At 44.7% G+C, this 14,116-nt stretch overlaps 1 protein-coding gene across 1 annotated transcript in view; it reads left to right on the plus strand.

Annotated features, from left to right (window-relative positions):
- The first annotated feature begins 5,835 nt into the window (after positions 1–5,835).
- Cpm (carboxypeptidase M) overlaps positions 5,836–14,116 on the plus strand; it is a 55,406-nt gene continuing 47,125 nt past the window's right edge. Inside the window, exon 1 of the mRNA XM_028759111.1 lies at positions 5,836–5,995. Coding sequence (XP_028614944.1) covers positions 5,836–5,995 — 160 coding nt within the window. The remainder of the gene's footprint in view (positions 5,996–14,116) is intronic.

Raw genomic sequence — 14,116 nt, forward strand, 5'->3', positions numbered from 1 at the left:
AACTACACACCTAAACACACACACATACCTACACACCTAAACACACACACATACCTACACACCTACACATACACACACACATACACTTAGATACATCACACACACACATACACACTTAGATACATCACACACATGCACACCACACACACATATATACATACACCTACACAGACACACACACAAATTGCATACACACCTACCTACAGACACACATACACACCTACACACACCTACATACACACATACACACACCTACACATATACTACACACACACATACACAAACACACCTATACACACACACAAAATAATTAAAAAATACTTAAATGTAAAACGAAGAAAGAAAAGGAGGGAGGGAGGAAGGGAGAGAGGGAGAGGAGGGGGGAGGAAAGGAGGGAGAAGAAGGGAGGGGAGGGAAGTCACAAGTCTATTCACACTGTTCTTTTCTTTCTTGTCAGCATCTGCTGGGTTGTTTAACCCCTGGCTGTGGTTTTTCTCTCTGCTCCAATTCCTGCTGCTATTTCGGGGGCCTCAGTGTCCTCGGCATGAACTCTCCAACACCTTAGCTTTTCAGTTCCTTTCTATCCCACTTTCCCAGTGACCTTTTACTTCCTCTCCAGTCCTGTGACTCATGCCAGTGACATTTAGATGTCATCTTCATTCGGATCTGTCCATCTCTAGAGCGTCTGCACCGTCTGCTCGGCTTCGGTTCTATGTTTACAAATTTAAAAGTAGTAACATTTTGTTGAGAGGAAAAAACAAAGTTGTTCAGAAAAATACATCATTTTTTTTTTTTTTTAAAAAAAGGTCCATGAGGTGCCTTAGTGGATAGAGGGACTTGCTGCTAAATCCAATGAGGACCTCGGTTCTATCCCTAGGCTCTACGTGGTGGAAGGATAGCAAGAACTCTTTGCCAGCTATCTTTGGATCTCCACAAGCATCATGTGCATACATACACACCCGGACACAAATAAATACAAATCAATGTTTTTGTCTTCTTTTTAAAGAAAATAAGTTAAGACACAGCAACCTAAGAACCATAATTCAGCTTGCTTGAAAACGGCTCAGCATTTTGCTAGGACTGGTTTGTTATCTATTGTACCTCCAAAGCTCCTACGTTCTGCTTTGATCGTCTGTCTTTTCCCACTGAATGATCTGTCTTCCCAAGTTAATACGTTAAAACTGTATCTTAATTATTATGTCTGAAAACTAACTTGCAGAGCGGTAATAACATTCTTCATCTCACTTAGGATGCTTCAACCCTTGTGTGACTGACATTTCCAGCTGGATGGTTCTTTGCTGAGACAGACGGTGCTGTACACTATAGAGCAGCAGTTCCCAACCTTTGGGTCACGACCCCTCTGGGGGTGTCAAACAATCCTTTCATAGGGCTCGCCTAAGATCATCGGAAAACACAAATATTTACACTAAAATTAATAACAGCAACAAAATTATAGTTATGAAGTATCAACAAAATAATGTTATGGTTGGGACTCACCACAACACGAGGAACTGTATTAAAGGGTCAAAGCATTAGGAAGGTTGAGAATCACTATTAGAGAGACTTCAACAGCAACCCTTCCGTGCCCACTGCCTCAGGATGAGATGCCACAAACACTTTCCCTAAATCATAATCATCAAAAATGGCTCAAAGCATTGTGAAGGATGTCTGTGGGAAATATTGCCCCAGAGAGAGTCACTGATGGCGGCAGCCTGCTTGTGTTAGACGTTTAGGTATTATTCACTGTTTCATGACTTGAAAACAACACTGATTTGGAAACTCTAACATTCACACTAAACACAACACATTTCAAAATTCCCTTTAGAGGAGAAACGGCACACTGGAAACTTTGTTGTCTTTTCTCTGGCAGCCCTCCCAGCAAGTGTAACTGTTTATAATACAACTGAAAGAACATACATATCTTTCTCCAGATTCTATCCATTTCCTGGCATTGCCAATCTTTTTCAAATCATGCCCACTGATTAGCAAAACAAAACATTACCTTTCCCTTTAAATATGTATGCAACTCTTTGCTAGCTACGTTTGTAACATTCACTCTCTTTATTGGCTATTTATATTGCTGCTTTAAGACCTGCCTATTAATGTCCGTTCCCCACTCTTGATTTTGTAAGAGCTGTTAACTCTGTCTTCTGGTATGTCAACCAGCCTTTGTTGCTATGAGAAAACATCTGAGAAAAACAACTTATAGGTAGAAAGATTTATTTGGGTTCAAAGGTTCAAAGGTTTCAGTCCATAGACTCTGGGGTGAGGCGGATCACCATGGAAACATAACAGAACAAAGACACTCACCTCTTTAGAGGCAGGAGGCAGAGAGTGAGCAGAAAAGGCTAGAAACAAGATACATCCTCGAAAGTCATGTGCCCAGTGACCTACTTCCTCCTCCTCTACTAGGTTCTCATCATATTGAAATAGTGCCACCAATTATTCACACACAATGGGTCGGTCGATTACTGATGTCACCTGCCATGATCCAATCAGCTTCCCAAGACCCCAGCTTTAAATACTGCTACTCCTAGCAGCCTTCAAACACAGGCACCTGTGCAGACATTCATAAGTAAACCGTATCATCTGGCTTGTCTTTTTTTTTTTTTCTTGTAAACTTTATACCAGATTTACCCATACGGAAACCATATGCTATTGTACTGCCAAGGTGTCAGCCATTAGACTATAGTTTACTTTAAGCATTTCGTCATAAGAAAGGTTGCCTCGCTTGGTCTTCCTGTGGGTCCCCTAACAATTGAAGCGGGGTGGGATGGAGGGGTTGCTGTCTCTCACTCTGTTGCCTGCCATTGGATCCCCTTCTCCTAACTGGACTGCCTGGTTGGGCCTCAGTGGGAGAAGATGTGCTTAGTTCTACTAGGAATGGATGTCCCAGGGCAGGGTGGTACTCAAGGGGGTGGGAGCGGGCTTCCCCTCCTCTGAAGAGAAGGGAAGGAGTTAAGGGATTTGTAAGGGTTGGACTGGGGGAGAGGGCTGCAATCAGGATATAAAGTGAATAAATAAATAATGGAAAAAAAGATTGCCTCTGAAACCTAAATTTGAGGGCCCCCCCCCATCAAGCTTATTTTTATTCTTCTGTAGTTTTCATACTCTTGCATTGAGCCCTCTCTCTTCCTCTCTCTTCCACTCAAGCAGCGCATCTCACACCCGAATATAGGATAGATCTCTGGAACTCTCTTAAGGCTTGCAGTGGGACGACAGATCCAGAATTTTTGTACGCTCCAGGTGACGTCAATGTCCTTAGATCACACTTAAGGTCACTATGTGCTAAACCTTCAGGACCTCAGCCCTCTGATTCCCTACCCAGTCCTTCTTGCCTGGTGTCAACCTTCAGAGCAGCAACCGCAACTTTTTCCCAGAATATGGTGAGCAATCTGTCTCAGTACTGACAAAGCCACCATTTCCCAATCTCTAGCCACAGAGCCACTACAGCTGTGGTCCTCAACCTTCTCAAATGCTGCGACCCTTAAATACCTCCACCTATAAAACTATTTCATTGCTACACAGTTCCTCACGTTGTGGTGACCTCCACCCATAAAACTATTTCGTTGATGCGTCCTAACTGTAATTTCGCTACCCTTGTGAAACGTAATTGCAATATCTGACATGAGACCCCTGTGCAAGGACTCTTCACGACCAGTAGGTTAAGAAGTGTTGCGCTCCAAGAAGTGACACCCCCTTCCATTTATTTCTGCCTCAGTCTGTGATCTCTAGTGAGGTGATTCTTCACTTTGCTCATCTCCTTCCTGTCCCACATAGTAACTGCATAAACTCAGTGGCTGTCCTCAAGCCACGCCCCTTTCCTGGCTGTCTTCCAACCACGCCCCTCTCCTGTCCTTTCAGCTCTGTCCACCCATGACCAGGGAAAGGAGAAGCTGTCCCAAGCCCGTGGTGGCACTTACATTTAGCACAGCAACAGCTACGTTAGAAAATGCAAGCGTTGGCTGAATCAAGGTTTCCCAATCTTCAGAAATTTCTCCTTAAAGATGTACTAATGAAGCCAGGTTTATTTAATTGAACACCTCATGGCTCTAACGATGTGCCCTCCAACCTTATTCAAGGCGTTAAAGTGACTTCCATTTTACAGAGCTGTTAGTATAGCTGTTAGTGAATTCACATAGCCCTAGGGGTCAGAGGAAGGGCTTGCTGCCTGGAATCACAGGAGGCCTTGAAGATCCCCCCAGAACTCATAACCTAACACCATCTGTATTTGTAAGTGAGGACAGGCAGTCCTTCACCCCAAGTTCTCCATTCTGCGCAACCCCCCCCCGCCCAAAAAAAACTCTAGAGCAGCGGTTCTCAACCTTCCTAATGCTGCAACCCTTTAATACAGTTCCTCATGTGGTGACGACACCCCCCCCAACCATAAAACTATTTCGTTGTGACTTCACTGTAATTTTGCTACTGTTATGAAACGCAAAGTAAATATCTGTTATTCAGGATATCGGATATGCGATCCCTGAGAGAGTCAGTTGGTCCTCAGGAGGTCCTGACCCATAGGCTGAGAACCGCTGCTTTAAAACAGTATTTCTTTTATGTATGTACGTGCGCGGTGAGGGCGGGGCAGCAAGGATCACATTGTGCCTGTGGAGGTCAGAGGACAACTTTGTAGAGTCTGGTCTCTCCTACCTTTACTTGGGTTCTGAGACTGGAAATCCGGTGGCCAGATTCACAAGCATCTTTAACCCTCTCAGCCGTCACTCCTACCCTCAAAGGTCCTTTTAAGAATAACTCCCTCCTTCTGTGCACTGGGAAGGAAATTCCATCCCCTCAATTTGGGATGGTCCCTGTCGTCACTATTTTAAAAATCTGTTCAAGATGCGTTATAACACATCGGTAGCTTTCCGAGTTTGTTTGCACCAGACCCTTGCAGGAGTCGGTATTTCCTTAACAGTGTATGTAAATCCATGCGACAGAGAGACTGTGTGTGTGTGTGGTGCCCTTTAGAACACGATGGCCCCTTGTCACGAACCACTTCTCACCAGTCATGGTCTGCGTTCTGTTTAACGCAAACACAGCCCACTCCCTCCTCCCAGACAGCAGAATTTTAGGAAGAAGCACCGGAACTGGCCTGAGGACTATGGAGCAGCGACGACAGCGGCTCTGCTTTTGTCCTGCAAGGTGGTCACAAACTTAACTCTGATTCAGTCCAATGCTATCTACTAGACACTTCTGTTGGACAGGTTCCTGTACCGCGCACTTGGCACCTAAAGCTCACACGCACGTTCTTTCTGGAAAGCTCCCCAGCTTCCCTAGTTGCAGCACAGGGCTGAAACCCTGGCGGAGCTTGGACTCCAGGTGGCCCGCCTACGGTGGCCACCGTCTGCGCAGCGTTCCCGGGGCTGCGGTGGCGGAGGCCAGGCCGCACGTCCAACAATGGCTCGAACAGGTCGCGCCCCACCGCCCACCAGGGCAGGCTCGCTGTCCTCAATACCCTGCGGGGCGTGTTGTCCCGGGAGCGAGGGCGGAGACCCCGCCCCCCGGGGCGGGCGCGGCGCGGAGTGGGCGTGTCGGTTGGGCGGGGCGTCCTGGGTCCGCCCCTCTGTCCCGGCTATAACTCCTCGGAGCGCCGGCGCTCGCCGGCGGGCGGAGACGCGCGCCTGGCACTGGTGAGACGGGACGCGCGGAAGGGTGCTGCTGCGGGGACTCGGGCGGGCTGCGGGGCTCCCGTGGGACCACCTTCACCTGACCTCTCAGAGGACGGAGCGTGGAGCTCAGGTGCCCCCGAGGGCGGAGAGGACTCCGGGCTGGCGGTGCCCGCGCTTCCCCGGGGCGGACCTCAGCTGCTCACTCCTTCTCCTCCATCTCTAGGACATGGACCGCGCGCGCCTGTGGCTGGGGCTTCTGCTGCCCGTGGTGGCCGCCCTGGATTTCCAATACCACCACCAGGAAGGGATGGAGGCGTTCCTAAAGAGCGTGGCTCAGAACTACAGTTCGATCACGCACTTGCACAGCATCGGGAAATCTGTGAGAGGTAAGTGGCCTCCTGCGCACGTCCCCAACCCTCAACCCGCGTTCAAAAGTAAGTTAAATGGTAACTTCTGGTTCCCTGTTGGTGAGGCTCCAGGGACACACAGGTAAAGCATACCTTGCCCAGTCAGTGGTTTTCTGCTTTTGTTTGTTATTTGCTTTTGGGTTTTGGGGTTTGGGTTTGTTTTGTTGTGTTTTTTCAATTTTGTTAGATCAGGAGAGCTGTAAGAGGAACTGTATGTATATTGAGGTTTCTCTACCGAGAGTCAGTAACACTCAGTCTTCTGTGTTATTGCCTCTGGGGATCGGGAGGACATTATTTGAGAGGTATATTTTCGTTCCTTTTTAGGGTAAACATCTTCCTCAGTTTCCCTTTTTGTTCGCTTCCTTGCATACTGATTGTGACTGTTAACTGCAGTTTCCTCAGGTCGTTTTAAAACCAGACAGTGCCAAACTTTTGAGGGGTTCTACACATGTGTAGTTAACCCTAATGGCTTAAAGTTATGAGAAAAGGCGGGTCTATATCTAAAGGCTGGTTTTTGAAGGATACACCTGCTTGGTAGTAAGTTCCAACGAATGATAGCCTTAGAATTTTCAAGTGTATCACTCAGTCTGCTTTAATTTTGAAACTATGTATTCTTCATGGAGGGAGCAGAGGGGAACAAAGAAACGAAGGATTGTGGTCAAGTTACTTAGATGGCTATTCTATCCATCTATCTATCTATCTATCTATCCATCCATCCATCCATCCATCTATCTATCTCCTGGAGATAAAACTCAGGACCTCATTTGTGTTCCGCAAACATTGTATCGTTAACCTAATCTACTAGCCATAGAGGGGGAAGTTTTAGCCAGGACTGGCACCTGATTTGGGGTGGGGCAAATACATTTAGCAGCTATCACCACTTCTTCATCTTTTGTTACTACACTGATTTTCACAAAAGTGGTTGCCAGAAAACTTAATGCTTGACATAAAAGAGTCATAAAGTTCATGCAGTTTGGCTCAGCTGTGGAGGTTGTGTTCAAATTCTTAGCTGCAGTTTTAGCACTGATCCTTTGACTCAGCTGGGAGTCTCATAATCACATTACTAAGTAATCGGTCACTGCTCATAATGGTCAATATCATGGTTCTTGTATTCTAGAATACTAAAATGCATAAAAAACCGCTTGGACTGTGTAATAGGGGCTTTATTTTTGAAGCAGCATTGCCAGGGTTGGTGTCAGAAATAATCTGAAATCATCTGGTCTCCACAAGCCCCAACTATAGAGGTTAGTTAGGTGAAAAATTATATCCTGAATCAGCATACAGATTGAAGCTCTTAAAATAATGTATCCCAAGGGCTAGAGTAGAACAAATTTAAAAGATTTAAGAATACTAATGAATATAAAAGAAATGTACAATGAAACTAGCTTGCTGTTATTGTTCAATCATTTTGTAACTACCATGGTGATGGGATGCTGTTGGAACAAGTACCAAATGACGCGTGTGTTTTTGTGTTTTCTTTTCTTTTTCTTTTTTTATTGGATATTTTATTTATTTACAATACAGGTGGCATCCCCTTTCCCCATTTCCCCTCCCTAGAACCCCCTATCCCATCCCCCCTCCTCCTTTACGCTTTTATACCATTTTGATTACATGCATGTATGTATTAAGGTCAGTTCTAGATTGAGGAACTAGCAATACAATAGGTGCAAATAGTCAAGGAACAAGCAAGATAATAAACACAAATAGTCAAAGAAAAAGCAAGGCATTAAACCCAATTACATGAACACTCCCGTGATCACTGTTTCTAAGGGCTTATCAGGATGACCAAAGTATCTGAGCCTACTTCCCTGTCCTAGCTTAAGGTCATTTTCATGTCTGAAGCCTACTTCCTTGTTCTAGCCTAAAATTTAGATTTCTGTCTGGAATTACTTCTTTGCTCTAGCCTAATGTCTGATTCCTGCCTGAAGCCTAATTCCTTGTCCTTGGCCAATGTCATACTCTTGCCAAGCAGCCCATTTCCTTGTCCTTGGCCCATGTCAGATTCTTGCCAAGCAACCCCAAAGGCTTTCCACCTCTCCCCGTTTTTGTGTTTTCAAACACAAGGTTCTTGTGACAGATGTATAAGACTGTCCAAATGTGAGCTGCCTACTCACCTGAACTCAAACCTCAGGAAGAGTGAAAGCCAGTGGATTCACTTGACCTTTGTTTTTAACCTTGTATGCGCTTCAGTGGTTAAAGGATGAGGGACTGTGATGTCAGAAATAAATGCTGGTACCAGCAGCCAGATACTTAGGCTGCGTATGCATCTCTAAGTAATTACTTAGATTAGGAAAAAAAAACCCCAAATCTACCATTAGATTCCAGAGTAGGTTGAACTGTGCACCTTTGATTGATATCCACTTGCCAAGATATCCCTGAATTTCGGTGTGATAACTGAGGCGTAGTAATTCTTGATGCTGCCCTTTCCAACTGGATAAGAAGTTTTCCCTGGACACGTGCCCTCTGGTGTGAGGTATGTGTACTTAGCACACGGATTTACCCTAGTTGCCTTTATTTACTTTCTTCGGCTGTTAATATGGGCAGCCTCACCCAGATGATTGAATAATGGCTAACCGGGTAAATGCGTCTGGGGTTTTACGAGTCTCTAGCATGTTTCCATTACTGCAATTATGAATTCTATCCCCTTTCCCGCTTCACACTATTTTATTATTTATTTTTAGGAAATATGATCTGGACTACTGATGAATTCTCTTGACTTTTGTCAGTCATTCCCCGTGTTGGGACATTGGAATACTTTCTGATTCTGTTATAAACAATGATATAGATCCGTTGATACATATTTTACATACTTCTATTATAATTGTGGATTTTTTTAAAAAAAAGGATTATTTAATTTTGCTCTATGTGTGTTTTGCCTGAATGTATGTATTACTATACACGCATGCTTTGCCTACAGAATCCAAAGAGGGCCAGCATATCCCATGGCACTGGGGTTCCAACAACAGCAGTCTCCATGTGGGTGCTGGGAACTGAACATAAGTCCTCTGGAGAAGCAGCCAGTTTTCTTAACCAGTGAGCCATCTTTCCAGCCCTGAACTTTTATTTTTTTAAATAAATTGAAACGTACACATTTGAGCACAAATGTGCTTTTTACCTAGATTTAGACATAGCAGATAAACTATATTTGACTGTAAGCTTTGAAGGCATTCTTTTTTTTTGTTTGTTTGTTTGTTTTGTTTTTTTGAGACAGGGTTTCTCTGTGTAGCCCTGGCTGTTCTGGAACTCACTCTGTAGACCAGGCTGGCCTTGAATTCAGAAATCCGCCTGCCTCTACCTCCCAAGTGCTGGGTTTAAAGGCGTGCGCCACCACTGCCCAGCAAAGGCATTCTTAATACTTATTGACAGGGTGTAGAAAAATCTTAGGTGAAACAAGAAAAGTAGTACCAAGTGTACCAAGGCACAATATTCACTCTCTGATGTGTGTGTGTGTGTGTGTGTGTGTGTGTGTGTGTGTACACGCATGTGTGCATGTGCGCATGTGTATGTGTGAGTGTACACAGAGGCCAGAGGTGAACCCTGAGTGTCTTCTTTTATTGCTTACCACCTTATGTTTGAGCCATGGTCTTTCACTGAAGTTGAAGCTCGACTCTCTGGGAAGACTAGCTGCCAGTGAGCCCGGGCATCCTCCTGTCTCCACCTACGCGGATGGGGTTACTTTTGCGGGGCACTACACACAGTTTTTCACATGTGCCTTCTAAAGATAATGTACTGGGCTTGTGAGATGGTTCGGCTCATAACTACACTTACTGCCAAGCCTGAGCTGACTGTTTGATTCCCAGGACTCACGTGGTGGAAGGAGAGAATCACATTCCATATATGCTGTCGTTTGTCTTCCACATGTGTGCTGTGTGGTATGCATGGACCAAATACAAATTTTAAAAGAAATAAAAAAAAATTTAATTATATTGGTTTTATTCTCAAAAAGTGTATATTAAGGGGGTAAACTTCTAAGCTTTTTGTTGTGGTTGGAACACAAGGAGGACTTTCCTTCTCCTGTTTGTTTCTTCAGGAACTTACCTCCACAGGTCGTCTGGAGCCTGCGCACCTTCTCAGGTGTTCAGAAATTTCTTCAGAATTGGCTTAGATTCTTGCTCCCACAGGGCAGCGAGTGAGCTTATATATGCCCCTCTCTCACACTCTCCTGCCCTTGACTGGATAGGTTTATGTAACGGATAATTTTTTGAAAAAGTTGCGGCTCTGCGGGGCGGCTCTGCTTAGCTGGCTGCCATGTTCCGCCCTAGAAGCGGCCGGAGGCCACGCGTGCCACAACTAGACCCACGAGACACCAGCATGGGGGCTGGCTCTCCCAATCCATCACGCTGCCCCAGCAATGCTCGGCTGAGCCCAAACCATTCCCGCTATGTCTGCGGTACCCAGCAGAAATGAGACTCTTAAAGATGAATGATTATCCAAAGGATTTATATATCTGGAAATGATCAATTAACAAGATACCCACATAATCATAATAGTTACCCAATATCTAACCTTAGATATAAGTTGCTACCCAGGACTGCTCTCACGTATCCATCTTCCTCCATGGTCGATAGCCTCCTTCCTTCTTTCTCCTTCTTCTTCCCAACTCCTCGAGGCTCCGCCTACCATTCATACTGCCCAATCACCGAGCTGCACTGCATATACAACGTAGCAGTAGCAGGAAATTATCCTGCTACAGGTTTAAGCTAGTGGTTTTTCCTGGGGGGTTGGGGAGGATGTACCATGTATGTAAGATTTGAGCGCAACAGTTGGTTTTCCTCACATTCTGCTCATTTTCCAAACATGCTCCCCCCCCCAAAAAAAAAACAATTTGCCTGAGCTCCTGTATAAAGTGATGGAAATATTGAGAGATCTCGGAACAAACCCTGAAACGTTGGAATTTTGGCTGTCACTGTCCACGTGTGTGACTTAAACCCAGCTGAACTTAGCAGGCATTTTCCTTTAAGAAATCTAACAAAACCTTATTTTGTAACTATTTGGGGGCTTAAATATAGACATTTTTCAAATGTAAGAAAATGTGTTATATATCCTTTGGCTTTTTAGTATAATATTTTAAGTGGGAATTGAGACAGAGAGTATCCAAAGAGTAAACCAGCGTCTTATTTTGCTTCATTTATAGCCAGTATCGACTCGCATTCCAAATCGCAAATGCTCTAGACAGAAATATTTTCAGGACTTTAAAAAGTAATGAGAGCCAACATTAAGTAACTTTTATGTTTGCCTGCCTGTGTCTCTCTCTCCCTCTCTAACCCTTCCCTTCCTCTCTCCCTCCCCCCACTCTCTGTGTGAGAGAGAGAGACAGAGACAGAGAGAGACACAGAGAGAGACAGAGAGACAGACAGAAAAGGTCCTAATCATTCTAACAATGGCCTGCAACGCCACTACCTCCACCTTGATTTATGTGTAAAGAAACAGGGCTGGGAAAATGGCTTGACCCAGTTCCCAGTACCCCCACATGGTGGTTCACAACTAACTGCCTGTAACTCCAACTCTAGAGGATATGATGCCCTCTTCTGGCTTCTGAGAGTACCTACACAATAACACACACACACACACACACACACACACAGCAGCCTTTTGCTTTGCTATATGGTTTCCCAGCTCTCTTCTGGTTGTGTCCCTACTCTGCTCTTCCACCTGTCCCTACTGGCCCCTGTGATTCAGAAGGACTGACAAGTGTATTTAACATTCTTCACGTGTGGAATGAGCCCCAGTAGAATTCTTTGTCCCTTTCTGGTATTCGTGGTTTCATCCAAGTATCTTGAATCCCCTGTCTTGGTACAGATGGCCCAACCTCCTCGCTCAGGTGCTCACATTCTTGGATTATGAAACAAAAGGAAGAGGGTGATTGTGATCAGCACAGTGTCTGGGGACTGCCATCGTGAGCTTGAGACCTTGACCTGAAGAGGATGCTCACTGAGGACAGCACTACCCCCTGGAGGGAGTCTGGGGAAAATGAAGGGAAGATTTAGATCTCAGCTTGGGACTATGGGAAACGGTCCCAAGAACAGTCACACATGGGGAAAGATTGACCTATTCAGTTGTTTAACGACCTCCATAGGTGAAAGGCCATCCAGTGTCGAAACCCAAAACAAGGTTGATGTACAAAACAAAATACTTTCCCTCCAAGTTTTAACCTATTCTGAACCTCCCAGGATTCAGCTGTAGATAGATTGACAGCAGCTTACATTGTTTTGCTCTCGGCTTAATTGAGAGAGATTTTCACATCCTCCAAGTCCGGTCCCCGATGTCTACAGAGACGAACCTTCTCCGTTTGTAACCTCTATGTATAACTGACTTTCTCTTTGCCTTTTGGCGGAGTCATCTCAAGAGCTTTTTATAATTTGGCATATTCTACATAATTTCTCTTTTATTTCATACAGTTTGAATGTTAGTTTGATCTTCTTGAAGCTATGCACAGAAATATGTTATGAACCATGCGCTGGCTTAGAAAGGGGACGTTCAAACTACTGGGCACAGCAAAGGAGGGACCAGAGCCAAGAGAAGAACTCTGAGACTCGGAGGGATTCGAACTCTCTTTCCTGGAAACAGGCTCCTGCTCTGGCTGGCACCAGTGTCAGCCTTTTAATCACCATCATGAGGTTCCTACAGAAATCCCAATTCCTTGGGGTTCTTTATTTCAAAAGTCTGATAGCCAATGGGAGGGGCCTAGGTGTCTTAGACTATCGTTGCTCCTACAGGACAGTTACAGTAATTTTGGAGGAACTGAGTACCATAGTCACATCTCAGCTCAGAAGGTCCTGAATATAGGAGGAAGCCAAGGGACTCTTAGTATCTTTCGAGCAGTAAATAGTATAATAGTACAGTAAAAGTATAACAGTATAATTCACTGTGTGGTACAGAACAATACTGGAGTGGTTCTGTTCCCTCGTTTGCCTTTAATTCTCCCATACACACTGACCAGGGGGGTGTTAGAAGAAGAGATGATAACTATTTTTAAAGTCCTTTTTCATGGGAGACATTCACTTTTGTGAGAATGTAAGCATTGTCACGTGGGACGCACAGATACACGTGCAGCGTGTGGCAGTGTCACAGAGCTTTCTTCTATTTTAAAGGAAGATTCATTTACGCCTTACTGATAACACCAAAGGCAGAGTCAGATTTCACAAAGGGTCTGTGCAGATGAGGACAATTCTTTTATTTTTCCTCTCTCTCCTTTGGAGTCAAATGTAACAATGATAATCTACAGATATGCATGGTTACCTCCTACTTGTGAGAAACAGAAAGGAAATTAGGATATGCTACACTTCTACCTAAAGAAAGTTTTACTTGTAAAGGTTTTCAGGCGGCGGTAAGATGTCCTAGCACAACACGGCAGTTACAGAGACTTCCAGGCCTCTTATGCAGAAAGCCCTTTGGCTAAGGGCCAGCCCTCTCTGTGCAGGCCCATACAAATAGGCTAAGAATGGCCGGATACAGTATATCTCTGCAAGGCTATCTCTCACACTTGCTAACAGGGACGCCAACAAAAAGGAACATAAGGGTGGGTCTTGATAATTGCTATGAAGCCAGGGCTTGGGAGCTCTCTGTTTAGAAAGTGATTGCACTTCCTAGAACTCACTAAAGCCAGGAGTGCTCCTGTGATCTCAGTAGTGACCGCAATGAGGGGGCAGTGGAGAGCGCAGAATCCCTGGAGGTTTATGAGCCAGTTAGCTTGGCACATGCGGTGGGAAATGAGAGATGTCTCCCAAACAAGGTGAAAGGCAAGGCCCATCATTGGAGGGTGTTCTCTGTAGTGCGCATGTGTCTAAACACACACACTCACATACACATGCACACACATACATACACACATACACATGCATAACATATATATACATATACACACATATACACACACACACATACATACATACACATTCACACACATACACACATACACACACATACATACACATACATACACACATACATAAATACACATACATACACATGCACACACACATATACAAGTACACACATGCACACATATACATACACACTATACACACACACATATACACATACATCTATACACACACAAACACATACACACATATACATACACACATACACATGCACACA

The sequence above is a fragment of the Grammomys surdaster genome, unplaced genomic scaffold, assembly GCF_004785775.1.
Source record: "Grammomys surdaster isolate TR1022 unplaced genomic scaffold, NIH_TR_1.0 126271, whole genome shotgun sequence".
Taxonomy (NCBI): Eukaryota; Metazoa; Chordata; class Mammalia; order Rodentia; family Muridae; genus Grammomys; species Grammomys surdaster.